The 24,091-nt window shown below is 38.3% G+C and overlaps 5 protein-coding genes across 6 annotated transcripts; 1 reads left to right on the top strand and 4 right to left on the bottom strand.

Annotated features, from left to right (window-relative positions):
• The first annotated feature begins 1,656 nt into the window (after positions 1-1,656).
• Positions 1,657-6,314, top strand: LOC148067815 (cysteine-rich protein 2-like). 2 transcript variants are annotated; one of them, XM_087805500.1, is made up of 8 exons: positions 1,657-1,808; positions 3,668-3,762; positions 3,956-4,013; positions 4,097-4,219; positions 5,246-5,314; positions 5,384-5,478; positions 5,541-5,598; positions 5,718-6,314. In XM_087805500.1, the coding sequence occupies exons 1-8, from the start codon at positions 1,766-1,768 to the stop codon at positions 5,774-5,776; spliced, it is 600 nt and encodes a 199-aa protein (XP_087661626.1). In that variant the 5' UTR covers positions 1,657-1,765; the 3' UTR covers positions 5,777-6,314. The 2 variants fall into 2 exon arrangements, with proteins under 2 accessions (XP_087661626.1, XP_087661627.1); XM_087805501.1 differs by lacking the exons at positions 1,657-1,808; positions 3,668-3,762; positions 3,956-4,013; positions 4,097-4,219 and adding an exon at positions 4,260-5,171.
• Positions 6,315-6,369: 55 nt separating this feature from the next.
• On the bottom strand, positions 6,370-11,607 carry c13h1orf198 (chromosome 13 C1orf198 homolog). Its single transcript, XM_087805498.1, has 6 exons — positions 11,276-11,607; positions 11,039-11,089; positions 10,155-10,277; positions 9,915-10,082; positions 8,496-8,849; positions 6,370-7,393 (listed from the first exon to the last, which is right to left on the bottom strand). Exons 1-6 carry the CDS (start codon positions 11,579-11,581, stop codon positions 7,337-7,339), a joined length of 1,059 nt encoding a protein of 352 aa, XP_087661624.1. The 5' UTR covers positions 11,582-11,607; the 3' UTR covers positions 6,370-7,336.
• A 1,109-nt stretch (positions 11,608-12,716) lies between these two features.
• Positions 12,717-14,957, bottom strand: LOC148067813 (gap junction Cx32.2 protein-like). Its single transcript, XM_087805503.1, has 2 exons — positions 14,815-14,957; positions 12,717-13,586 (listed from the first exon to the last, which is right to left on the bottom strand). Exons 1-2 carry the CDS (start codon positions 14,941-14,943, stop codon positions 12,972-12,974), a joined length of 744 nt encoding a protein of 247 aa, XP_087661629.1. The 5' UTR covers positions 14,944-14,957; the 3' UTR covers positions 12,717-12,971.
• A 2,138-nt stretch (positions 14,958-17,095) lies between these two features.
• LOC148067812 (gap junction Cx32.2 protein-like) lies at positions 17,096-18,054 on the bottom strand. Its single transcript, XM_087805771.1, has one exon. It carries the CDS (start codon positions 18,030-18,032, stop codon positions 17,178-17,180), a length of 855 nt encoding a protein of 284 aa, XP_087661897.1. The 5' UTR covers positions 18,033-18,054; the 3' UTR covers positions 17,096-17,177.
• A 1,399-nt stretch (positions 18,055-19,453) lies between these two features.
• LOC148067811 (gap junction Cx32.7 protein-like) lies at positions 19,454-22,510 on the bottom strand. The gene is made up of 3 exons (XM_087805193.1): positions 22,382-22,510; positions 20,096-20,281; positions 19,454-20,032 (listed from the first exon to the last, which is right to left on the bottom strand). Exons 1-3 carry the CDS (start codon positions 22,508-22,510, stop codon positions 19,454-19,456), a joined length of 894 nt encoding a protein of 297 aa, XP_087661319.1.
• Between the last annotated feature and the right edge of the window lie 1,581 nt (positions 22,511-24,091).

Raw genomic sequence — 24,091 nt, 5'->3', positions numbered from 1 at the left:
TAAAAACCTTTTCAAGTACTACCATGGCAATGACAGTTTTCGTACTCAATATTAGTGATATTGATAATTTATAAAAGGTTGTATCCAATGTAAAGGCTAAAGAAAAGCTAAGTCTAGGCTAGGCTAAGCTAGCAAGCTTAGGTAAGATACACTGAAGTACAACAATTAGACAGTAAAATTAAACAATATTTGTTGCAGATTTACCAAAAATATTTATTAACTGAAACACAAGTTAGATTCATTAAAATGACATAAAATGTAATTTATTTTATTCTATTTTAATTAATGATTCATTATTTATTCATATGTCATTTCATAGTAATATCTCTTATTAATTATTTTATATATATTTTTCATTCATATTATTTAATTTTATATTCTGTCATGCCGCCACAACAAATTCCTGTTTTGTTTTTAACAACACTGGCAATAAAGGTTTAGGGATAGAGTATGTAATGTATTAAACTGTCTTTTACTATATTTTTGAACCCAGCAAATCTTCAAATTTAAGTCAAAATATACAAACTCAAAAAAGCTGTTAAACATATTAATTAATCAGCAATAATAATAATAAGTTTGCTGAATCCATGGAAAAATATGTTTCTTATTTTTAAATTATTTTTATTTTACCTAGAAAATTATTTTATCAAAAAGAGAAAAAAAATAAAGTTGTGGAGGATTAAAATTATAATTATTTAAAATAATGTAAGATTTTAGATACTTTATACTATTACTTTTATACTTTTATATAATATAATCTTTACAGCTAAATCAAGATAACTATTATCAAACAATGTTTTTCCTATTTTTTCCAAGACATTTGAAAATGTAGTAAAGTCTTTTTTTTTTAGAAACAAGCAAAAAAATCACGAGCATTTTAACATGTTGAATCAAATTTTATAGTTGAAATCCTTTGGGGTGCATTGATGGATGTGAGGGGATCCATGACTCGACACGGTTGGTAAAAACATGTATCCTCTTGACATGCCTTTTATTTTTAATGCCACTCGGACGCTGTCTCTCCCAGTATCTGAGCTCCAGGAATGTGTAGAACGAGCCTCCCGGGAGCTGGAGAGAGTCACTTAACATTCCCGGTCATAATCCGTAGCCTAACAACCGCACATGGACACAAACACTGGTCAAAACACTGATGTTCATTTTAAGGAATAAAAAGTATTGCCGGGAATTAGTCGGTGTTCCAGAACAAGAGTACTATTGTACTTTTGTTATTTTAAAAATACTTTATTAGCCTTTTCTAGATCCAGATTATCTTTTAAATCTTAATTAATATATAAAAATTGATACTTTTTTTTAAAAATGCGATAATTATGTTTTTCTTTTTATCATAACATAATTTCTGTTAGATCTTTATTTTTTACCTAGTTTTACGTTATTATGTTGTTTTAAAATGTTTGTATTTATTGTATTGTCGAAATTAAAAAAAAATTAATTATAATTTAATTCTTAAAAATAAATAAGTACAAGGCTTTCATTTGTATTCATAATTCATGTATTGGTTTATTATTTGATTATTATTTGTTTTTATTCGCGATAGCTTCGAGGTATGCGCATGAGCGCAGGCTACTGAGTCATGTGACGTCATACATGGGCGCGGTTATTCAAATGAGGAGGAAGTGAGGCAGCACAGAGCAGCTCTGTCTCCTCATCGTCATCCTCCTCATCCTCTCCTCCATCCTCCTCTCCTTCTTCTTCATCACCTCTGGTCTGTCTCCGGAGCTGCAGCCGGACTCGAAACTGGACCAACATGGCTTCAAAATGTCCGAAGTGCGACAAGACGGTGTATTTCGGTAAGAAATGACGGGTTTTAGTTTGTGTTTCTGCTCGAGCGAAGATCGAACTTTCATTCATTAATTATATCAATAATTCATGACACGCGGACAAAGAATCGACACCGAAACTAAATGTCGATATAAAGGGTGCTGGTATTGTGTGTCAACAAAAATATATGTATATATTTTTAAATGTTATGTTGCGTCTTATAGTTGAAATAAAAAGGGCGTTTGTGATTATTTTTTTTAGCCAAGAGTGAAGTGAATCTTTATTTAAAAATGGCGGAAAAAAATGTGTTTAAAAAAAATAAATATCTTAACGTGTTTTTTAAGTGTTTTTGTGTATATCTGTCATTATATTTGGTGATTGTGGACGTTGATGTTGTCCTTTTGTCAAGTTGCTACAAGTTTATATGAGTGTTAGAATTAAATTCGTTGATTCAGATTCTTTTCTGATTTATTGTTTGTTACACATACTTGAAACTACAGTTTTTCATAATGTCAACACACAAGTTCACAATAATTACCCTGTAAATACGTTAACTATTATGTTGTGAGACTACAGTTTATTTAGAATGTCCAGCCAGGGTCTGTCATTGAGCGTCTCAGCACCAGAGAATCCAAAATACACATTTTGAAAATCATAAAAATCCGAAACTTTATTGCCAGTGTTGTAAACACAACATAGGATATGTGTAAAATATAAAAAATAAAAATGTTGATGTTTTTGTGAGTTCTTTTGGCAAGATCTCATCTTTCAAATTCAAGCAAGTGATGTCATTCTTTTGAAGAGCTTACGATCATTTATCTCTGTGGCTGAATTATCTAGTGTTCCTCTGAACTCATGTTCAATTCCCTCAGATTATTGTTATGTTTTTCAATCAGATTAGGAAGAATTTTGCTAAATCAAATATTTGCAAAAGTGAAAATCATTTTTTACTTTTATAACTTTACACAAGTAAACGTTTGTAAGTTAAATGAACTGAAATAAGAATGCATAAATGAAATTAATACCTGATATTCAGAAAATAAACATTAATATATGATTTATAGATTGAAATATGAATCTTTTTTGCTGGCAATTCATTACCTAAGAATATTTGCTTTGATTGAAACAAGTCAGTATTTAACTGAAATAAAGAAACAAGTTTTAATCATTGTCAGAAGTGAAGTTTAAAACGGGACGCAGTGAAGAGAAGCTCAGTCATGGTTGACACGTCCATAATGTAATAGCTGTCAAATGAGACGTATGTGCTTTGTCATCCACGCCTTTGTCACGGAGAACCCCTGGTGTGCGGAGGTGATGTGTTAAAATATCAGCCTGCCGGGCGACCAGTGAGTCTAAACAGGAAGTGTCAAGTCTTATCTGTGCTGCATCATCAGAGAGAATAAACAGATGAAGCTTCTATTAGAAAACAGATGGCGCAATGGTACAAAAATAGCTTTCAAGTACAGTATATGAACCATCCCACTGGAATACAGATTTGAAAAAAGTAAATTAAGGGGAAATAATATATTTTATTTTACTTTTATAGAGGCCTGTTCGCATGAGAGTAATGGAAGCAAAAGTCAAGATAATGAATAAATACTTTAAGAAAAAATGAAATAAATAAATAATGACAATTTTAAAAGGTATTATAATGGCAAAATGAAGAAAAGCATTGTAAGAAATAATTGAGAGGGGATATAATATAATATAAATGTTTAAATAAAACAAGCTTCTTAATAAAAAAGAAAAAACATTAAAAAGAAAAAGAAAAGAAAATGCTTTTTATGATCATTAATTCTCTAATTTATTTGTGTATTTACAATATAGGATTATTGCCCAATCGCTTTAGTTTTCTTTGATTTAAACTTCTTTTTTTTTTGTGCTGCAGCGGAAAAAGTGTCTTCTCTTGGGAAGGACTGGCACAAGTTCTGTCTTAAATGTGAGCGATGCAGCAAGACGCTGAATCCTGGAGGCCACGCTGAGGCAAGTCGACTTTCAAAAATATGTATTTTTGACGGATTAAAGAATAGCAAGTGAACATCTGTAAACTAAGAGAGACACGAGCGCCACCTGGTGGTAGATTGAAAGAACTGCAACGTCCCTAATGTTCAGTGATGAAGTTGTGAGATATATATATATATATATATCTTCTAAAAATCGTTTCTGTTCTTTGCAGCATGATGGGACGCCCTACTGTCACAAGCCGTGCTACGCTGCTCTCTTCGGACCAAAAGGTTTTTCCTCTCCTCCCTCTTTCTGTATCACCTTAGTGTGTCTGGAAGCCAGAAGTTAACAGAGAAGTCTTGTGACACTCCAGGGGTGAACATCGGCGGAGCAGGCTCCTACATCTACGACGCTCCCGTCGGCGAAGCTCCGGCTGCAGTTTCCATGGAAACCGGCGTGGAGGAAAAGCGAGCCCCCGCACGCGGCCCAGTGAAGGGTGAGAAAACATGAACGGCAGAAATAGAAGAGCTGTCACATCACAAGGAGGTGAAAAATGTTCCAGACAGCATCACGATAATGAGACGCGGCGAATGATGACGAGAAGAAACACATTGAGATTTGAAGAATGTTGATTAAAACGAGTGTTGATGTAGAAAAGATCAACATATTAACAAGAATGAACACACAACTGTGTGCTTGAAATACACAATCTCCTCGAGAAACCTGGGTTAAATGACACTAGGGAACAGAAAGAGTGTGATACAGTGTCAAACAGTCACACACAACCAAACTGAATTAAAACATCAAACACAATTTAATTTATTCATTCATTTTCTATCCCTCTTAATCCCTTCTGGGGGTCAAAGGGAGCTATCCCAGTTTCGTTGGGCACCCTGGACAGGACGTCGCACAAAGACACACAACCATTCACACACACACTCATACCTGAGGACAATATCCCAAAGTTCTCAATCAACCTCTGTATGTTTTTGGACTGTGGGAGGAAACCGGAGTGCCTGGACTAAACCCACGCAACACGGGGAAAAACATACAAACTCCACACAATAAACATATAAAACTACAAATTAAAGAAAAGACAAAGCACTCATGCTTAACAAAGACATCTACACAAACTCACTAAACTTAATAAAAAACAAAACACACACTTTCAGACAAACCAAAACACACCAGATCTGACCAAACCGTCAAATCACTGGGAAAACACGTCAATCATCAGTTCTGATAAATGACATCAAACCTCAAACATCCAAAGCAGACACGACTCACCCATCAAGCCGCCGTCACGCCCACACACAGACGCACCCGACACAGACCTCTTCTTCACTTCACTAAAGTTTCCTCAAAGTCTGCGGAGAGTCTTCAGCTCACCTTAAATCTTATAAAAAAAACTAGAGAAAGAAGCTTTGTGATGTCATCAAAAAACCAAGGTAGGTTTCTCTTAGGAGAGAGTTTGTTGACGCTCTGTATAAATATGTTCTTGACTTCCTGTCTACCCTCGCAGCCGCCAGCTTCTCCTCCTTCTCCGGAGGCCCCAACATCTGCCCCCGGTGCAACAAGACCGTCTACTTCGGTGAGTATCTTCTTCTCTTTGTCTGGTCCGTGTGACTGACCGAGCTGGTTGCCGTGGCAACTGTTGCAGCCGAGAAGGTGTCTTCTCTGGGGAAGAACTGGCACCGACCGTGTCTGCGCTGCGAGAGGTGCAGCAAGACTCTGTCTGCCGGCGGCCACGCTGAGGTGAGACAGGTTACACTCTGTGTCGACGTCCAAACACAAACTCTTGTGATGTTGTGTTACAGCACGACGGACAGCCGTACTGTCACAAACCCTGCTACGCTGTTCTGTTCGGACCTAAAGGTTTGACACACAATTAGGACTCACAATACACACTTTATTAGATTATCTCATCTTCTTGTGAAATAACTTTATATTGATCGACTGTTATGCGACAAACTGATGTTGTGTGTGTGTGTCAGGTGTGAACACCGGCGGCGTGGGCAGCTTCATCTACGACGCGCCCGAAGCACAAGACTAAACCGACCGGTCTCCTCCGCTCCGCCTCCCGTCGTCACGGTTACCGTCTCGTATTTATCTTTCCTCCACTTCTGCCCTGAGGTTCCTCGCTGCCAAACAACAACCAGCTCTAGTGAGTTGTCGCGTCAGACGACAAGTTCAACGATTGTCGGCGTCATGAATGGATATTTCTTCGCAAATGTAAACCAGCATTTTTTTTTCCTCTGGCAATAATTGTTATTTTAGGGAGAGTTTGAGCAGAAAAAAATGCACAATTTGTTGTAACTTTGTTATAATTACAGATTTATTTATTAAGAAAAGTTCCTTCGAATGATGCAAAAGTAGATTGACAAGCTGATTAGGACCACCTGCTCCTGATTTAGTAGATCTTGTGCTGCCAAAACACAATACAAGGTGGTCATAATGTTACGGCTGATTGTGACGATACATCTAGAAATAAAACCTTCTCCACACTTTCGCTCCTAATCCAACAACATTGTAGAGACAGACTGTGTCATGATTGTGTTGCTTGTACAGGGTAAATAAACTAGTAAACAATGTTCAGTTATTTCAATGAGTTCTTGGTTGAAAATGAAAACACAACAAAGTAGTATGTCAAGTTTTGTTTTTTTATTGACTTCAAATCCTTATAAGAGTACAGATGCAGAGAAATATTTAGAAAACTTGGTAAACTCTCACTCTTCAAGAAAAACCCTCGATGCTTGTCGGTGCGTTAAGAAGCTACAAATGACTGAATTTCTGGTTGCGACACTTAAAAAGTCCTGGTTGATCAACTAACATTTCAAAAGGAATGAATTTTTTAGATTCCCTCCAACATGCCTCGGTACCGAGAAGAGATCCAGACTCCCCACTGACTCCTACAAGCCAAGAGGGCATTCCACACTTTTTAACACTGAATTAATTGTTGTTTAAAATCAGAACCGACAGAATGTATGAACGTCTTTCATGAATATTAAAGCACAGAGATCTGCTACCTCGTTCTTCTACATTCCTAAAACATCAGGCGGAAGTAAAGAGAGAATATAGTCGTCGCTACAAACAAATGTCGTTATAATATTTACTAGCAAAATACAATCTTCAACAGAGAATACCTTAAATATAAAGTAACAAAAACAAAAGGAGTATGCGATTAAGTTTAAATCAGCTCAAACTTAAGGAAGAAAAAAGGGAAAATCTTAATGTGGCACGGGTTACGATGCAAATAGCTCACGATGCTAGCTCACAACAAGAAGCTAATCCAACGTTAGCACGTTGCTAAGAAGCAAGTTCACTCTTTGGACAACGCTTTTTACTTTATCTAACGTGACGATCACACGAGAACAAATTCCAGACAATAATGGTTTTTTTTACCAACAAATAAAGTGACCGAGTGTAACCGTAGAAGCAAAGTGTGTGTTCGTCAGAATACTTCGAGGAGTAAAAGCTCTTGTGGTGAAGGAGAGCACGGAGAGAAGGGCGGTGGATAAACATGCCACACAAGATATTCATCGTGATAAAGATGCTTGAGGAGAACGAAGGTGGTGGTGGTGGCAGCAGGAATCATCATCGGGTGGGAGGGGGGTTACCAGTTGTCCAGGAAGTCAAATCCAGTCTTCAGAATGTTGCTGCTGGTGTTGTACTGGTGACGACACGTGAGATTTTAATTAGGTTTCTCTTTAGAAATCTAACCCAGCCGGGCCTGTAAATGTTTCAGCTGAGGAACCGTGAACTACTTCTGAAGAGTCTTAGAAAACGCGTCGGCTTCTCGAGCTCCAGGTTTGACGGCGAATAACCGCAGGATCATGAATCATTTGGATCCTGATTTCTCAGACATGAGGTGCGGCTCCGAGGATCCATTTTTAAAGTGGGTTCGGATAAAAATAACTCCTGAACTAAACGTGAGAGACTTATTAACCTGGTGCAGTTCCAGCGTGGAGATTAAAGACAAGATGAAAGCAACATTAAAGGCGAAACCTTCCACAGTAATAGTCTGTTTTCATTAATCCTACTTCCATAATTGGCTTGAAGGAAATGACAATAAAAAAATCCTTGATCCAACAATTATAACATAATTACCTTGGTCCAACATCTAGAAAACAACTTAAAGATAATGATAATAAATACAAAACTCTGCAGCGACAATTCTGACTCGCTCTAGTAGAAGAACTCACATTTCCACGATCCTTAAAACTCTTCACTGGCTGCCAGATTCTTTCAGGATCAACTTTAAAATTCTGGTTCTTACTTTCAGATCTATTCATGGTCAGACCTTCCATCAGTGATCTGATCCAGACTTATACCCCAGCTCGGGCTCTGAGGTCTGTGGATCAGAATCTGCTGATGGTTCCTGAACACGATTCAGGACCAGAGCAGAGAAATCCTTCCAGACTGTTGCTCCTAAGCTTTGGAACGATCTTCCTCTCTCTCTGTGTTTGATGATCTACTGACTCTTAATCTTAATCTTAAAACATTCTTATTTGGGCTTTTTTACTTGATCTTTTAAAGTATATACTTTAACTGTGTACTGTTTTAATTGTTTAAGTGCTTTGTGACCCTGGTCTAGAAAAGTGCTCTATAAATATTACTTACTTACTAAATAATTAGATGAATTAGCTTCGACTAAACAAAGCACTAAATTCGACCACGTCATAATTAACCGGTCACTTGAAAATTCAGTTAAATGTACACAAACACATTTTCTTTTACATAAGGAAAGTGAAAGAGAAATAAGAATAAGTCACCTGCGCGAATGTGGGGCTACCAGGCGTCGGCTCTTCCTCCTTCTTCTTCCTCTCGGGGTTGGGTCGAGAGGGTTTCGGGGACTTGGACATGATGCCGGGCGAGAAGACGTCGTCCACCGTGTTGCTGACGGAGGGCAGCGTGCTCTGCGAGCGTTCCCACCTGGCCCCGGACGGAGAGACGCTCACGGGCGGCGGAGGGTTCGGGGAGATGGAGATGGAGGCGGGGGTCGCACTGACCGCCACTGGCGGGTGTGGGGCCGGGGGCTTGGGTGCGCGCTGTTTCGCGGGCTTGGCGGGGGCAGGAGGGGGCGCAGGGGGGTCGGCGGGTTCTGGATCTTTGGACACGGACGACTCCTGGATCAGAATGAACAGAATTCAAGGTTGAATCCAGATGAGTTAACTACACGTGAATGCTAAATTACCATCAATGCTAATTTAGATTTGAGACTAATTTAGCGTAAACGCTAAATTAGCTTTATTGCTCATTTAGACTGAACACTCTTTTTGATTTGTTAAATAGATACAACAAGAGCCAACTTAAAGATGAGACACTAAAACAGTGAATCAAAACATTCTGCTGCTGCTACTATGACTTGATTGTCTTCTATACGTCACTGTGACCAGACATTTATGGTGAGATGGAAATCAACTGTTAAAAGATGGGGTGTGTTTTGGCTAGAATATGACAATAACATATGCCACCAGATAAAGGGAAACTTTAGTTTTTGTTGCGATATATTGCAGAAAAACTAAAAAAAAACAACTATAGTATTTTCCGAATAACTACACTCTGGTGTTGCAGAATTTACAACATTTGAAGTCTTGACAAAGTCGTATTGTTTTAATTTGCTTGGGAACCAAAATACATTCAAGCATCAGCTTTAAAATATGCATCCTCTCCTCAGTCATCGCAAGGATCTCACGGGATGTATATGTTAATTTATATAATGAACCAAAACAACAACTAAGTTAAATTGGCTAAATATGAAAAACTGTTGTTGGACAATGAACACCTCACTACAAGATGAACACAAACTATTATACCCTGTATTTGTTATTTTACTTATCTGTTGAAGGTATGCTAATAATTTTTTTTTTTTAAAAACAATTACAAAATGAATAAATAAAAATAAATGCTTCGAGGAAGACTGCTGCCATCTAGCGGCCAGACGTTTAATTGCAACACAAAAATGAACAAAGCGCTGTGAATATTTTTGTTTATTTTAAATAAATCAAATTATTTTTTTTAATACACACTTTATTATTATATTTAATCATAAACTATAGAAGAACTACGATAACAAAAAAACAACAACATTAAAAACAATAATCCATTAAATATCGACAGTATTTTGTAAACAAACAATATTAAAGTGTATTAATGATCTCTCACACCAGAATTCTTAAGTGACTGCTCACCTGTCTGAGGTACGACGGAAGAGGCTTCTCTCCTTTCTCAAGGGACTTGATCTGACTCGGGGTCAGCGACTGGAAGTCGGCCTTCTCTCCCTCCAGCCTGGACCTCTCTGCACTGATCTTCCAGAAGGCAGACTCTTCCTCCGGCCTGCGGCTCTCGCTGACGGTCACCTGGATGACAGAGAAACTTGTTATTGTGAATCGAACCCTCGCGACGCTCTTGACTTCGTAGAGAATCCTTACTTTGGCGCCAAGTGCACTTTTGCCCGTCTGGTTGGAATGTGGAGCTTTGGCTGCTTTAGATTCGGCCTGAGAGACCGAGACCCCCGACTCTGAGCCAGACGTCAAACTGAAATCCAACTGGCTCTGCAGTAGAACAATGCAAAATTAAAAATCATGGAATAATGCAACTGCTTTGAATCATTTCATTTGATATTGTATTTATTTAAAATATTATTTACCAAAGCAAGAACCCACTTTGAAATATAATTTTAACATAGGGGCCATTTTTACATTCAAGAAATTCCGTATTTTGCCTTTTTTTTCTCCTCAAAATGTACATGATCATGATATTTAAAACATTATTACACTAAATTTTAACAGTCAATTAATCATTTTTAAACGCCCTTATTATGAAACGGGGGCTAAAACAGTCAATAAATGTTAATAGCACTGATTTCAATTAATATATAGTATGAATAAATGTGTGTGCTTTTCAATTAAAATTCCAATCAAAGTGTATTACATCTTTTAACCATATAAATAAAACGGAAAAGGCAACGATGACACACACAACAGTGATATTATAGTAATAATATGATTTTTTTTTTAATCAATATTTTATACTGAAGAAAATTAGTTTTGCTGAATTTAATGCTGAACCACATTCCTGACTTGAAATAAACATAGAGTTATTTCCAGCAGCTTTATAAATGAAACATGAACCAGCAGCTGCAGTCAATTATTTATTTAGTACAATAAATAGCTTCGAGTAGTTTCTCGGCTCATCGCACACTTGAAAACATCGTTTTATAAAAACTCAGTTTCTTCATCTCTGGACGATTGAACCAAAATACATATATTTTTAATATTCAAATCTACTTTGACGTGAGAATAAACGTGTTTACCTTAGTTTCCCAAGAGAAGGGGGCAGAGTGTTCGTCCTGCCAGCTGATGTCCTGCACAGAAAACGCCAAGCAAAGGTCAGATGATGACGTCAAAGTCACAGACATGAAACATCCAGAAAAATAATAAAGTCCCTGACGTCACGAAGATGCTACGTGGATAACAAATCATGCTAAGCTAACTGTTAGCATGCGAGGCAGCAACAACTCCCGAGTGAAGAACAAAAGTTATTCCGTCACCTCTTCGCCGAAGTGGACGATCTTCTGGCCGGTCTGGAGGAGCAGCTTCGGGTAACAAACCACTTCTTCTCGCTCGACGCGATGCATGGCGTATCGCGCCCGGATGTGCGGATCCATCATCCAGTTGTCGATGGCGTCGTCCTGCTCCAGCGGCGTCATCTGCTCCCAGGTGGGCCCGTGTTGACTCTTGATCTTCTCCCGCTCCTGCATGATCTTACTGGCCATCGAGTTGATGGAGGAGAAGTATTCCAACTTCTTCTCCTCAAGCCTTTGGGGTCCGAGCCCCGCCATGGTCGCTGCCGCCATCTTGGACTTCTGTCAGCTGTGTTTGTTGTGACGTGAACTCAGTGGCGGGGGCGTGTACGGAAGTGACGTCATAGTGGAACTGTCAACAATCAAAACAGATGTAGTAAGATGCCAAATACGTTTTGATATTTTATTACGAATTTACAAAATATTATTGGTATCGCTGTTTATTTCAAACAATTTAATATATATATATTTTAACTTAAGTACGAGTACATTTACCTGTCAGAAATTATATTCGTATAAAAAATAAAAATGTAGGCAAGTTAGCATTAATGCGTTAATCCATAATTCTGTAAAACGAAAAAAATGACAAACTGAGATTAAAATAAGCAATGAACAACAACGACTTACGCAACAGATTTTGCTCCATTCCTATTTGAAAAAATAATTATTACTATTTTTTGTGTGGTAATGTAGAACAAAAAAACAACACAAAATTCTAAATCTCAAAACAAGTGTTTTAATTAAAATATTATACAAAAATAAATAAGCGCTATAATAAAACACGAAAAAAAAAAAAAATCTAAATTCACCTGGAAATAGAGGGATTATTATTATTATTGTGTTTAATTTATAACTGATCTGAACTAAAAATACTTAAAACAAATATGATGTCATTATTAAGGTAAACATTAATTAAAATATATTTATTAATATCTTACCTTAAAAAAAATAATCTGGTAGCTTTTATAAATGTGCGTCTAGGAGCCACGAAAGTGTTGTAGTGTTTGTTATTTAAGTTAAGTTAGATAGGGGTTACAACGTATTAAAAAACGAAATAACTCTGATAAGATTTAACTTAAGTATGAGTACATTTACCAGTCAGAAATTATTCTCATATAAAAGTGGGAAACTAGGCAGTTTTATATTTACTGAGCATAAGACTTTTATAATTCATAAACAGTTATTATAAGTATATTAAACACCAATATACTGTCAGACAAACTGAGACTTAAATTATTTTTTTGTGTTTTTGGGGCTAATTTAGAACAAAACATCTTATTATTATTGTATAGCTTTTTTCCTTTCTTGAATTCAGTAACTGAACTGATAATAAAGATATAAACAGAAAAATCATTTGAAATATAAACATGCCTTTGTGATTTTTTTCAAACGTTTATTGAATCATTTGCTCGACAGATTCTCATCTTGAAATACAAAACAATGTCAAAATCTCCATATTTACAGTTTCTGCAAATATACAAAAATAAATGTAACGAGTCTTTAAAAAAAAAAACACAATAATCAAATATGATCAAACGACATCCAAAATACAAAAACCTTTTAAGACGAGAGATTATTTATGACACAGACATTTTTCCGTAAAATCTTCGAATAAATAAATTACGTTTGTGTTATCTTCTTCTCAAGCTTCAAAGTTCTCCAGCTACACGTTCTTTGTGCCGTTCATGCTCGCCGGCATGTTGAGAGCGAAGTGCTCCCGCTCCCTGAACCTCTTCCTGGTGGATCCGCAGCACGCCAGGTAGAAGATTTCCACCACGTTGAGCAGAACGGAGAGGCAGGACATCACCAGCATGAAGATGATGAAGATGGTCTTCTCCGTGGGTCGGGACATGAAGCACTCCACCGTGAAGGGGCAGGGGGCTCTGGAGCAGACGATCCTGGGGTCCATGATGAAGCCGTACAGGTAATACTGACCCACGATGAAGCCCACCTCCAGTAGGATCCTGAAGACGATGGAGGTCATGTAGCTCCCCAGCAGGTTCCCCTGCAGCGTGACGTGGCCCTTGTCATCAGAGTACTTGGGCAGCTTGGTGACCTCGCCCTCCGAGCGCTTCTGCATCTTTTCCCTCAACTTGTTCTCCTTGTGGATGACGTGCATGACGTGGCCCAGGTAGATGAGCGTCGGGGTGGACACGAAGATGATCTGGAGCACCCAGAAACGGATGTGCGAGATGGGGAAGGCGTGGTCGTAGCACACGTTCTTGCAGCCTGGCTGTTTGGTGTTGCAGACCATCTTGGATTGTTCATCCCCCCAAACCTGGAAACACAAGATGTTCATCCCTGACTTCAGATCAGATCTTAGTCCAAATGTTGCCGCGGCTTCCACACCTCACAGATCTGTCACCCAACTATCCTACTATCCTTCTACTACTACTACATTTTCTAATACTACTACTACTACTACTACTACTACTTCTACTACTACATTTTCTACTACTACTACTACTACAATTACTACTACCACTACTACTATAACTACTACTACTCCTACTCCTACTACTACTTCATTCTACTACTTCTATTACCGCCACTTGAACTTCTACTATTTATTTTTCTACTACTTCTACTACTGCTATTTGTACCTCTACTGCTACTATTAGTATATTTTCTATGACTACTAATACTACTACTACTACTACTACATTTTCTACTACTACTACTACTATTACTATGACTACTACTACTTTATTCTACTACTGCTACTACAACAACTTGAACTTCTTCTATTTGTTCTTCTACTGCTTCCAGTACTGCTATTAGTATTTCTGCTTTTATTAGTATTTCTACTATAACTACTACCACTACTACTACTAACCCTGCTATTACTTTTAATACCACCACTATAGTACTCCTTACAGTACTACGACTACTTCAACTAACACTACTATTACTTCTAAGACTACCACTACTACTACTACTTCTACAAACACTGCTATTTCTTATACTACTACCATTACTACTACTACTAACAGTACAACTACTACTTCTGCTAACACTAACACTACAACTAATACTAGCACCTTTATTACTACTACTACCACTACTATTACTACAAATGCAGCTTATATTACTAATACTACCTCTACTATTTCTACTACTACCACCACCACTTCCACTACTACTACCACCACTAATATTGCCACCTCTTCTACTACATGTACAGGTATGATTACTTCTACTTCTACTCACTTTTATTGTCTTTATCATGCTTCTGTTCTTGTGTGTGTATTTACGTGTGATACTGCTTGTGTTGTTGTGTGTGTACACTTGAAGGTGTCTGTGTGAGTACTTGTATGTTTGTTTGTGTCTATGCTTGTAAGGTTGTAATGGTCTGTGTGTTTGTGTGCATGAGGGATTGTGTGTCTGATAGTGTTTGTGCAGACATACAGTACATGACGGTGTGTGTGTGTGTGCATACATGTGTGTGTGTACGTATATGTGTGTGTATGCGTCTGTGCGTGCTTGTTATGTGTGCGTGTGTGTACCTTCTCAGCTCCAGCTCCCAGGATCATGATTCTGAAGATGAAGAGGACGCTGAGCCAGACTTTCCCCACCACGGTGGAGTGAGACTGGACCTTGTCCAGGAGAGACGACAGGAAACCCCAGTCACCCATGATCTGTGCTCTGAGACACAAACACGTTTTAAAACACTTTCCTCTCGTTACTTCAGCTCAATTCTCACATCTTGAATCTTCCATATTGATAGAAAGATAAACTTTATTGATCCCCCTGGAGGTAATATATTGATCAGTATCGCACATGAAATAGTTAAATATATATATATTTTATCATATTTTTCTCATTATATAAACTACATATGTATTTTTTATTATCATATTTATTATTTACTAATCGTTACTATTAAGATCAATTCTAGTTGCTGCACCTCAATATTAATTTGACTTCAGAAGTCGGAGAATTTCGATTAAATTAAAATGTTTTTAATAAACCGATGTTTGAAAAAGATATATACGACACAGGTGAATGTTATTAAAATATATTTTTCTAAACGTATGTGTCATTGAAAATGCATGCGTTACCGTTATAAACTGATAAAGAAAACAACACCAAATAAGATGAAATTTAATTAAAAAAAAAAACCTACTGTAAACTAAATTTAACATGTTATATATAAATATAAATAATATAAAAATGGCATTATTTCCGGAGTCAGATATTATGTTTCATTTACAATGTACAAAAACAGAACTTTTAAAACAATAAAAGTGAAGTGGGAAACTACCAACAAATACAATAATAATACTAAATGTTAATGAAAATGTAAAAACAAAATAAAAATAATTTAAATGAAATATATAATACGCAGCAAACGGGATATAAATAAATAAAACGTTACAATTGTGTAACAATATTTATATCTGAAAAAGACAAATATGTATTTACTGATTTATTAATTGGAAATTAGTTTGAGCAGAAATCTTCGTTAATCGTTATATATCAATTACAAAGGCTTAAAGAAACGAGAGAGGACGTCCTGTTACCTTCAAGTTCTGCAAGCCTCAGAGGTCCGGACGTTCTGGACAGCACCTGTTTACCGACTGAAGGAACCAACCTGGCTCCGGTACCTTGAACTTTGGATCAAATTGCGCAACACCGCGCTGTCACGTTGTCATGACACTTGAAATTTATTCCAGCTGTTAAAGATTGACAGGTGTCCTGGTGGCTGCGGTGAGTTGCTGACGTGTCATCATTCTTCGGAACCACAAACTTATCAGGTGAATCAAATTCCTCCACAGAGAAGACGTGACTTCTGCTGCGTCCACACTGAGTCAATGTTGCCACATTTCCCCCCAAAAACTTATTTTTTTTCAAGCGCTGAGGCGCAGTTTTATGGACATTATTGTGTTTATTCCAAGGGTTAGACAACCCTGAACTCAGTAAACTTTATCCATAAACTTATCTTTAAAACCCTCCCTTTTAACTTTTACAGCCTGTTCAATCAATGATTTCTCTCATTGATCAGTTATTAATAAGTATCTCAACCTGACGCAGAACAAACTCTGATTTCCTTCCTCTCATTCATTCTCAAAGATAATTTTAATGAACTCAAGTTAGTATATTCGGTTTAAAAAATACATAAAGAAACGTGGTCACCTTAATATAAATGTTTTTTTTTTTAGTTATCTAAAATATGCGACATCTATTTCAAATATTTAAAAAATGTCTCGGAAGAAATTAAAATATTTATTCGCAGAACGCAGAATAAATAAATAAATATTAATTAATTTTCACATTTTGTGAAGTTTTTAATTTAGTTTGACAATGTAATTCAACATAATTTTATTCATTCTTGATATATTTATTTATTATTTATTTCCTTCACTACAGAAAAAAAACATTTGTTTCAAAAATTGCTGATTTTATTTTCTTCATTATTTTTTTCGTTTAAAAAGAAAAGTTTTAACTCGTATTAAATAATGATGTTTATTCAATAGAAAATATGTGACTAAACAAGTTTAATTGAAGGCAGGAAGGTAATCTTAGCACTTAAAATAGCAAATAAATCGTATTAAGTTGTTCTAGTGACTCATTGTAAGCATTTAAAGCTTTGATTTGATTTTGCTGCCACAAATACTTGACGTCCAGTTGCTTTATTAAAAAGTGATTTGATGGTGAAGAAAGCCAACAACTTCTTGAAGTTTTGATACTTTATTGAAAATCCAACGTTACAAAATAAAAGCAAAAGAAACTTTACAACATGTCAATCGTTCAACACCTGATTTAGAAGAATTACATGGGGGTAATAACTTAACATTCTCATCGTTACATCATAAATACAAAATGATTGCAAAATAACACAGACAGATCAATGGTTACATGACTGCTTCTAGAAGGACTTGAGTGGCGTCTTCTCGTCCTTGGCTCCGTCCAGGCCCCCGCCGATGCTTTGGCTTCCTTCCATTTCCATGTTCAGCTGGTTCTGCCGGAGGGCTTCGTGGGTGGTGGGCCACTGAGGCCCCGGCATGGTACCCGGGTACGCTGGCAAATGGGCTTTCTGACGCCGGGAGCCGCAGCGGACCCTGTTGCACAGCAGGTAGAAGACCTCGATGAAGTTGAGCAGCAGAGACACGCACGCCACCACCAGCATGAAGATGATGAAGATGGTCTTCTCGGTGGGTCGGGACATGTAGCACTCCACGGTGAAGGGGCAGGGCTTCTTGGAGCAAGGGAACATGGGCACCATGACGAAGCCGTAGAGGTAGTACTGGCCTATGATGAAGCCCGCCTCGATGAAGATCTTGACCACCAGCTGGGTCATGTAGCTGCCCAGAAGGTCGCCCTTGATCTTAATGCGCCCGGTATCGTCAGTGTATTTGGGAGCTTTGACCAGGCGTGTTCCGCCCGGGCTCACCAGCATCTCCCTCAACTTGTTCTCCTTCTGGATGATGTGCATGGCGTGGCCCAGATAGACCAGCGTCGGCGTGGACACGAAGATGATCTGGAGCACCCAGAACCGGATGTGTGAGATGGGAAAGGTCCAGTCGTAGCAAACATTCTCACAACCGGGTTGTTGGGTGTTGCAGATAAAGTCGGACTGCTCGTCGCCCCACACGCTCTCGGCGCCGGCGCCCAGGACCATGATGCGGAACAGGAAGAGGACGCTCATCCAGATCTTCCCGATGACCGTGGAGTGAGACTGGACCTCGTCCAGCAGTTTTGACAGAAAACCCCAGTCTCCCATTATTGCGGTGGCGATGTTAACTCTGAGAAGAGAAATGAGATTTTCGAGACTTGGTTTATTTCCATTGTTATGTGTAAAGACAGCGTGTTTTTAATGTAGCCATTAGCACATGCTTGCACAATGAACTGAAGAAGCTCTTTCTCACATCCATCTCCACAAAGCTGGTCAATAACACCAAGTTAACTTTTATTCTTTATTATTTTATCCTTCCTGAGACACGTGTATTAAACAAAACATAAATGATACCATTTTATTATATATTTATTTTAAATCAGGTTTTATAAACTGTATAAATTTGATATCTCATCGGAAATATTATGATTATGAAATGGTATTTAATTAAATAAAACATCTAGATATATCAGTATTGAAAGCATTGACCAGTTAAAATAATTGAACAAATAATTAGTGAGATTATATATATTTTTTAATTCTTCAATTAAATAATATATTATTTATATATATTTAAAAAGTAAAATAAAATAACATATAGATCAGAAAAGAAAAATACAAAGTAAAATGGTATGACTGATAAAAAACATTAAAAAATCAAATCAAAATACTTAAAATAATAACCAATCTATGTATTACCGATTATTTATATCAATAAATATTGATCACTTTTATCATTCACGAAAGGCTAATCTAATGCAGTTCAATGAAAATAGAAGAAGCAGCAGGTGTCCTACCTGAGAACGGCGTCTCCTGCTAGAAGTGAGCTCTCCGTCTAGTTGGACCTTGGAGTTTTGTGGGGACTGGAACCATCACTGAGCCACTTGCGTAACCAGACAACTGAGTCCAGTCACGTTGGACTCGTCAGCAAGAGGGACGACGGATAAGAGAGTAATAATTGACAACAATTCAGGGAGGTAGTCGGGGTTTTTTGGACGATCAACAAGACTCGCCCTCGACAAGAACACCATTTCCATCAGGATTTTACACACATTAACAGAAGTATGGATTCTTTCTGACGTGCACATGAGATGACAGAACCAGCTCATGTTATTCCAGATGCAGTTAAAACTTTAAATTCACTCAATGAAGGACTTGGAAGAAGAAGAAAATGAAAATAACTTCTATGCCCCTTATTGAGCTTTGTTTTGATTGTTTAAGTGCTTTGTGACCCTGCTCCGGAAAAGCGCTCTACAAATGTAATTTACTTACTTACCTACTTAAGGAGCTCCTACATAACGGAGGTAGTTAATCTTAAGCCAGAAACATTATTAAATATTAATCTTTGCAAAAATAACCTGTAGAAAATACTTTAATTAAAAAACAAACCGTATCAAAGATGCAAAACAAGGTGATTTAATTGTTTATTTTGAAGGTTCAAAACAACACACAGCAGAACACACTGATCATCGCTGGCGTAACTTCTTCTGTGAGAGCATGTTTGTGCACACAAGCTGTGATCGCTGGCGTCAAATGTGGACCTCGTCCAGCGCCTCCGCCCTGCCTGCCCCGTTAGCGACCCTGATGATCCCTAACTTCTTGCCCTGCTGCTCCAGCTCCAGGTTCACGCAGTTCTGGCTCACCGTGTCCTGCTGGCTCTTGAAGGCCTTCCTCTCGATGGGCGGGGGGGTGACCGGGGTCACGGTGTAGTCCTGCCGCCTCACCACGCACTCCTTCACCGCCTTCACGCAAAGATACATGGTCTCGATCACGTTGAGCGCCAGCGAGAAAACCGCCATCCCCAGCATGAAGAAGGTGATGATGGACTTCTCGGTGGGCCGCGACAGGAAGCAGTCCACGGTGTGAGGGCAGGGGAAGCGGCTGCACTGGGCGCCGGGCGCCAGGTACAGACCGTACAGCCTGTACTGACCGAAGATGAAGACGGCCTCGATCACGATCATGGCCAGCAGGTGGAAGATGTAGCTGCGCAGCAGGCGACCTCTGATGCTGATCTTACCGCTGCTCTTGGTGTACTTCGGGACTTTGTAGGTGCGTCTGAGGAACAGACTGGCCTGGTCGTCCAGTTCCCCTTGCTTCCTCATCCTCTCCTTCATCTTGTGAGAAAGAGCAGGAAGTTAAAATTCTGGAGGTTAAAGCAAAGTCTTACTAACCTTCTTCTCCTCGTGGATCACGTTCAGGACGTGGCCGAGGTAGAGCAGCTTGGGAGTTGCCACAGCGATGATCTGGAGTGTCCAGAAGCGGACGTGAGAGATGGGGAAGGCGTAGTCGTAGCAGACGTTTTCACAGCCGGGCTGCTTCGTGTTGCAGACAAAGTCGGATTGCTCGTCGCCCCAGACCTGGACGATGAGAAGATTTTTAGTCTCCTGGACTTCAGGAGTACTGCACGATTTATATCAATCTCATATGTACATCAAACTACGATCAAAGTGATCATCTTGATTTGTAAAAGTTTCAAACTTTTAACAGAAGATCTTCCACATAAACCAAAGATTTACACCGATATATATCAATGTTTTTCCACACGTTACTGTACCGACATTCAGCAGCACTGTATCGCATTTTTAAAAATATAAAAATTCAAATAATTTATTAATTATATTTTAAGATAAGTTCTTTGTTGGTTTATATTTCAACGCATGTAAAATGAAACAATTGGATTTAATTTTCAATTTAAAATAAACATATATATATGAGCAAATATCCACAGCGTTTGTTCATTTTGTTGTTTTAATTTCACTTCCTGCCACTAGATGGCAGCAGTCATAATCTCCTCTGTGGGTGAAAGAACAATCAAAATCCGACAAATTTCATGGCGATGACTGAGGACCAGAGGATACAGTTGGCTCCACCAGCTTTAATAGCTGATGATGGAAATATTTTGGCTTTTCAGTTCTTAAATTAAACCAAAAAAATGTCACTTAGTCAGTTTCATCTAAAATTATTCTGAAAATGTGTATCAAAATATATCTTATATATATATATATATATAGTATATATATATATTGTGTCAAATCCTGAGCTAAATATATCAGATCGTGACATTATTGCTACAGACGAAGTGTCAATAAAGAATTGTTGACACTCACATTCCGTGACTGTGAAGGTTGTCAATCAAAAATGATTTCCGACTGAGAGTCAAGGCCTTAAACTACTTACTGACAACCCCGTTGACATTGATACCAAGGACTCCATACTGGTTTATGTCAAATGGAAATCTCTCTGAGCAAAGAATCAGAAGTTTGTGCTCATTATCAAGGAGCCTTCAGCTACTCTATAGATAGACTGGCCAAACATAGGCCAGATCTACCTGCACATGCTTTAAGAGCTATGCAGGTTTCTCAGAAAAAAGGCCTCTTAAAGAAGAACACAATAGCTTTTAAATAACGTACAGCAACTAAAACCATACAGCTGAGATGACTGAGTGGCACAAATGAGATCAGTGTTGTAAATCTAGTTGGGAGTGTTTATTGTGCCAATAAGACTCAGAAAGTGATGTAACTTAGGTTAGAAGTGCTGGGTGCTGGTTGGACAGTTTCAATAGAATCCATGGATGAAGCAAAACAAGCTTCAGTTTTAGTCCTGTTTCACCTGGACATGGTCTACAGAAAATGTTAATAACTCAATTCCAGAGAGGGAATATTTCTTTAAATGCATCATCTATGTTTGACTATTCATGCCTTTTATAGTACCTACCTTATTATAATGTCCTGTTTATGTCTTTAGAAAAAGTCAGAAACTGACAGATATTCTTGGAAAAAGGGATGAAATCAGTCCCTAATTTTTACATTTTTAAGAGCCGTAAATCAAAACTTAACCAATGTTGACTTGTAGTTGTTAAAGATCCTAGTCCTGGCAGTTGAAGGTCCCACTCCTTGACCAGAGTTTTGTAGAGATCATTCACAAAAGAAACCGTACTAGAGGATCCAGTACAGTGTATTCCAGAACATTCTGTTTCTACTGCTTATTCCATTATCAAGGCTGGTTACATATCAAGTCCTTAATCAACCTCTCAATGTATTTAAACATGTGGGAAGAAACTCAAACCAAAGGTTCAAAAAGTTACCTCAAGCTGGGCCACGAACCAGCGATCTATCTAGAGGTAATCGTACCGACCAGTACCATGCGCCACTTCCTGGAACATCCCCCAACAATTTATCGGATTTCTTCAAATTCCTTCTCTAAATTAAATCCTATAAAGTTTTGTATTCGTGCTTTCATTTCTTTCAACCAACTAGATTCTAATGAGTCAATCCTTCCACAGGTACCAGAGTGTGTTGAAAAGACAGTAAAGGTTTTAAGAGGACGATGCATTGAGACAGAACAGTACTTGATTATTTAAAGTTAAGATAAGGAAACAGACAGAGAGGGACGGACAGGTAGCAATGGAGAGCATCGCAGAAGTCATGCAAATCTTTATTAGAAATCAAAGCCTCAACCTTCTCAGCACCGGCGCTCAGGACCAGGATTCGGAAGACGAAGAGAACAGTGAGCCAGACTTTCCCCACCACCGTGGAGTGACTCTGCACTTTGTCCAGCAGGCGGCCGAGAAGTTCCCACTCACCCATTTCCTTTGCCAGTTGTCCTGCTTGCTGTGGTGAGAAGAACAAAAATGTCTAACGGTCGAGTGCGAGGACAAACCGACGACAGCGAACAAACCTCAGAGAGCGGAGAGCGGTGCGGCCGGCGACGTCTTCGGAAAACGAGTGAGGAAGAGCCAGAAACCGTGGCGGTGAAGTGAAGGTCGATAGCTATCAGTGGAACACTTGACAACAACCGCCTGTTGTGTCTCAATAATTTTAATCTCACGGCCATGAAGAGGTAGTGAGAGGGACATCTCGGAGGAAGTGTCGAATCAGAATTATAAACTCACAAGAAGCCGAGAGCAAAGAGGCTCTACTCCAAGTCTCTGGATGACTGAGCTCAGAAGTAAATTGTAAACTTATCAACTGATGCAACTTGATTAGAACCAACCCGGCGTCAGGTTTGATGCTCTCAGGTCTGAACAAAAAGTGTAGCTAGTGATTTTTTTTCTTCATTAAATCAGCTTTTATTTTGGTAAATAACCTCGTCATAGCTGAAACTTAGGGAACTATTATCTTCTGGCAGGTGAATTTAGTTTTACAATGACCAATCTATACGGACCACATGGGTTAAAATGGATTCTGATGGCTTTACAAGTAAATCAAATATAAAACAATACTATCCAACTATCCTTCTTAGTAGAACAAAACCATTTTCCAAACCCACGTTTTAACTCTCAACAACTAATTTCAAATTTGTTTTTGAACTGCTGCCATCAGGCAAACGCTTCCGGAGCATTAGAAGCAGAAGCACCAGCTTTAGTCCACAGGCTGTCAGAATGTTGAACTGCTGTTATGTATCTGGACAATACTATTCAATTAATTATTTTAGTCTCAGTGATAGCTGCAGTTTTTAACATTATTTCGTTTTATTGTGCCAGTTTTTAGTCATCTATCATCCAACTTTGCAATTCTACATGTTGTCAGTTTGCTGCTCAAGTGTCAGGGAAGTGTAAATGGATTTGAATGTGTGTGTGTGCTGCTCAGGTGTGTATGACAAGTATTTATTTCCCTGAGAAACGCTCTCTCTTTCTGTTGCACTACTGTTCTATGTACAACCAAACGACAATAAAAGTGATTTAATTTGTTTTACTAGCAACACACTCTCTCTCTCCCTCTCAGTGAACTCATCTTTGCAGCTCTTGTTTTCTTTTCCAACACCATTTTGGTATGCATCATTAGAATTTTCTTTTCAGCATTTTGAAATCGTTTCAATACCAAAAGATAAGATAAACTTTTAGATGAGTCATCATTGTTTCTAATTCAAAACGAAGAAAGGGAAAATGAGAATGGAACAAGAGAGTTTGTATAAAACAAGCGACTTGTGTTTACATTTAGATGAAAAACAATCCAATTTTGACACAAGAACCACTTGAAATTTCTTACAGGACTCGTCCACGGTATTGAGCCTTTAAATACCTGAATGTTTGCCAAGGCGACTGGCAGCTGGTGACCTCACTGGCCCGAGGTCGTCCCGGCACGACCTCGGCTGATGTCGAGTGAATGATTACTGAAGAACTCATGTTTGGAACCTGTAAACTATGACCATGTGGTTTAGACTGACAG

The sequence above is a fragment of the Callionymus lyra genome, chromosome 13, assembly GCF_982586985.1.
Source record: "Callionymus lyra chromosome 13, fCalLyr1.hap1.1, whole genome shotgun sequence".
Lineage (NCBI taxonomy): Eukaryota > Metazoa > Chordata > Actinopteri > Syngnathiformes > Callionymidae > Callionymus > Callionymus lyra.
This window is presented reverse-complemented; position numbering and strand designations above follow the sequence as displayed.